This window comes from Palaemon carinicauda, chromosome 3 (assembly GCF_036898095.1).
Source record: "Palaemon carinicauda isolate YSFRI2023 chromosome 3, ASM3689809v2, whole genome shotgun sequence".
Lineage (NCBI taxonomy): Eukaryota > Metazoa > Arthropoda > Malacostraca > Decapoda > Palaemonidae > Palaemon > Palaemon carinicauda.
Genome location: NC_090727.1, coordinates 26,267,288 through 26,271,620, shown reverse-complemented (window position 1 = coordinate 26,271,620; position 4,333 = coordinate 26,267,288). Strand labels below are relative to the sequence as shown.

Sequence of the window (4,333 nt, the reverse complement as noted above, 5' to 3'; positions counted from 1 at the left end):
ATGAACAAAGATCACTTGAAGGTCAAAAGTCAAGCAGGTCACTTGAAGGTCAAGGTCACGTGAAGGTCAAGGTCACGTGAAGGTCAAGGTCACCTGAAGGTCAAGGTCACGTGCGGAGGTATGTCCTCTACGAGGACCATGTCCGCGTTCAGGACTTGCTCACTTGTTGTTATTGTAAATGTGTGTGCGTGCGTGTGTTTGTGCAAGGCTAACACCTTGAACACAGTCGATTCCTAATGTTGCATCATTTGATCTTTTCTAGACTTTAATAGATCTATAATTTAGGAACATATATTTGGAAATTCACATTTTATAAAAACGGGGGAAATAATATAGCTATTATGACACAGTAAGCAATAAATGACTCATTATAAACAAAATAAAAATATTGACGTTTCATAAATCGAAGGATTCGAGTGACAGATGAGCAGCGTTGCCAAATTTCCTCCTGACACCTTTATTTCCCTTAATAACACTGATACTACATTAGAAATTTCATTTACATTTGGCAACAAGTGAGACTAATTAAAAACTACGCTTTAGCATTATAGGGTATATATGGGATTTAATTCTCAGAAATGAAACGTAATTGTCTAAGCAGATTTATGTGTTGAGAGAGAGAGAGAGAGAGAGAGAGAGAGAGAGAGAGAGAGTAAGCCTATGCTCTATTTGAGAGATTAGTTGTCTTTTACTATATTTAGCTGCCTAATACGATGCCAGGATCATGAAAGCCTTATTTTCCTCTAGGCGTTTAAGGGGCGCTCATGAATAGAAGTAGGAGGAGACAGTGACAATGCCCTAGAGACTGACCATATACACATATGATCAGCGCCCAAGTCTCATCTCCACTCAAGCTAGGACCAAGGAGGGCCAGGCAATGGGTGTTGATGACTCAGCAGATAGACCTATTTGAATCAGATGTTTCCCAGAAAGTTTCGTTCAAAATTCATTTCATTTATTCACGAAACTGGGATTCTACTCTCGGAAATCATTAGTGGAGAGAGAGAGAGAGAGAGAGAGAGAGAGACCTAAGTCCATCATCTCAACATAAGCTTCCACCATGATTGGTCTACATACAGACATAAGATTGCCCCTACCTTCGGCCTCTGCTCTAAATCTAAACTATTGATAATGAAATACGAGTCTCAAACTACAGGTCTCAGGAAGGATGGATTAGCTTACAAAACGAAAAAAAATGAGAAAATCTAATAACAATGAAACACCATATTCAAGTATAGTATTTACCAGAAAGTTTCGTTCAAAAATCTGTTCATTTGATCATGAAACTCCTGAAATAATGTTTATTTTGCTAATATTATATTAATTTCCATTTGCGACTTCAGGAAGACCAATAAAAATTTCAATGTTTCTCTTTATATTAGTTCATTTAATATACTTCTATTGTTGTATTATTTTGAGGATTTTCGCTTGGTTTCACCATTCATTTATATAATTTTTGAAGTAGGAGATCATAAATGATGTATTGATTTAAGATTGGTTGTATTAGTGAACGAATGTTTTAGAAAATGATCAATACAAAAAGAAAAAACTTAATTTTCTGGTGTCTACTCATCAAATTTCATTGTTTTTCGTCCCATTTGACCAGTTATTACAAAATGACGTCAACAAATGTTCATTTGTCAACAAAATCCTAATTAGTAGTAATTATAGTCACTTAATTTCATTTAATTTATCTATTCGGCATTCATTAATTTATTTGAAAGAAATATGGGGTGTTTATCAGCGTTTTCTCTCTCTCTCTCTCTCTCTCTCTCTCTCTCTCTCTCTCTCTCTCTCTCTCTCTCTCTCTCTCTCTCTCTCTCTCCTTATTTCATCACACTGCTTTTTCAAGTCGCAATTTAGCTTTTAGACTAATTAGGATTCCGTCTTGTCCATGTGAGTTTTACATAGGCTGTTAATTCGGGATATTTAGTCACAGTAGTTGTTAATTACGAATGGCCTCATAGTTATTTCATTTTCTGTTTCAAAATGTAATTTGGATATATATATATATATATATATATATATATATATATATATATATATATATATATATATATATATATATCACTAACACTCGTGATTTCAATAAATATAAATATCAACCAAATGGCATTTAATTCCGAATTCTATCTTGGGAATATATATCCACTGGGATTCATTCTATGGTAATAGCATCTGGCTGGACAGAGATTCGAACCCCTGCCTAATCAGCCGAAATTGCAATTTCTAAACTTGACCTGTCAAGTCTCACTTTCCTCGTTCCAGGTCTGCTCACTTCTTTCTTCTTATCTCTCCCTTCAAGTTGCTCCTCGAGTGAAGAGATGATCTCATTTGCCGCAAGTCGCTCGTCCTTCAGACCAACATTTTCTTTGGTGGTTTGGACGATCCTGTCCTCTGCCCTTCGCTCACCAGACCTTAGATGGCAGACACGTTCCTTGAGACTATCTCTCTCCTTGGCAATGGAAGCCATACTCTTCTTTAGTTTGCCAATCTCTCCTGAAGCCCTAGACAGCTCATCCTTCGCCCTACGGGCTTCTTTCTTGGTGTCTTTTAACTCATTTACGAGGCAGGTGTAATTTCCTTCATTGGTCAAGTTTTTCGTCTTAGCCTCAGTCAGGTTCATCTCCAGCCCCTCTTTTTCTGTTTTCATCTCTCTAATGATCCCCAATTGCTTCTCAATTGTCTGTTCCAGTTTATCAATCTTTTCCTCAAATACAGATTCCAACTGATGAATGGAGGCCACTTTTTCATTCTTAGCTCTTTCCAGTTGCTCACTCATTTCAAGATTTATTTGTCCCATCTCACTTAATCTATTTAGATATTGTCCGATGGAAGCATCTTTATTAGATAATTCCTCTTTTAGGTGATCGCTACTTTTTTGAAGATGTTGCAACTTGGTCGAGAATTTCTCAATCTCGATTTCTTTTTCCTTTTGAAGAGTTTCGATTCTGTTGGAGAGAACTTGAGTCTCTGCTTTCAGTTCCTCTATCTCTTCCTCGAGTTTTGCTTCCCTCTTAATTCGGGCTTCATTTTCTTCCTGAACTTTTTCCAGTTGTTGAGTCAGTCCAAGAATCTTTTGGTCCTTCTCAGTTAATTTATCTAAATGATCTCCAATTGTAATCTCTTTATTAGAGAGTTCACTCTTTTGTCGCTCGTTGGTTAGTTGAAGATCCTGCAACTTGGATGAGAAATGTTCAATTTCCATTTCTTGATCCTTTTGAAGAGTTTCCATAGTGTTGGAGAGACGTTGAATCTCTGCCTTCAGCTCTCTCTCTTCTCTTCTTCTAGTTTAGATTCCACCTGGCATCTAGAGTTGATCTCTTCCCAGGCACACTCCAATTCTCTGTCCAAAAACTCAACTCGTTTTTCCATCTCCAGTTGAATATTTTTACCTGACTCCTTTAGTTCCTTTTCTTCCTCCTCTGTGGACAAAAATTTTCATAACAGGACATTTACAGCCACAATCAAACCTACCAAAACAACCCAGAACCAATTGCCACCCCTCTTTTGGGGAACAACAGTTCCACCCTCAGTTCTAGTGACGAAGTCTGGCAGAAATTTCCCCAGAGTTCCAATTGATTTCAGATCAGTCTTGAGCGTTTCCAGTTTCCGTTTCATAGTCTGGACCTTCAGTTGACACTGCTGAAGATCCTGCCGTGATTTCCACAGGGAAGGAGGATAACAGTCCCTGGAGGACGGGAACGTCTCTGATCCCTCCCTCAGAGTAGTCATTCCTCTTGGGCAGTAGCCAAGAGACCATCCTGAATGCGAAGGAGTCCTCAATTTCCTTTATTCGTCCTTCGAGTTCTAAGAAATAGCTCTCACACGCCGACTGCTACTTCTGAAGATCAGCTGTAAGCTGTGATGCCTTGAATAATCCTCCAAAAACTCCGTTGAATGCTTTCCTCATTGTCCTGATCGCTGTTTGGTACATACCGAACATGGTGTTCAAATCAATGTTAGATTACCATATGTTTCTCCTTCGAACAACCTTATTTTGAAAAACCAGAAGTGATCTCCCGGAGACCCTCAAGATCCCCTCCCAGCTCGGAGTCTCTCACACATTCATTCTTTGAAGCCTCCGGAGAATCTTCCAAACTGCTTCAGGGAAATTCCTCCTTTTCTTTTTCATCTTGTTTTATATTATCTAATTATTCACCTTTCTTTTCTTCTTCCGAGGTTGAATCTAATTTTTTCATTGAATAATAATAATAATAATAATAATAATAATAATAATAATAATAATAATAATAAAGGGGAAACATGAAGGAACACGAAGAATCCTCGAGTGTCTTCCACCTCTGCAACTAAGAGAGAAAATACTCTGAAG

General features: G+C 37.8%; 1 protein-coding gene across 1 annotated transcript in view; it reads right to left on the bottom strand.

Annotated features, from left to right (window-relative positions):
• Positions 1 to 2,803, bottom strand: part of LOC137631066 (fibrinogen- and Ig-binding protein-like) — an 18,166-nt gene extending 15,363 nt beyond the window's left edge. Inside the window, exon 1 of the mRNA XM_068362673.1 lies at positions 2,255 to 2,803. Within this exon, the coding sequence (XP_068218774.1) occupies positions 2,255 to 2,803 (549 nt within the window). The remainder of the gene's footprint in view (positions 1 to 2,254) is intronic.
• Positions 2,804 to 4,333: the final 1,530 nt, after the last annotated feature.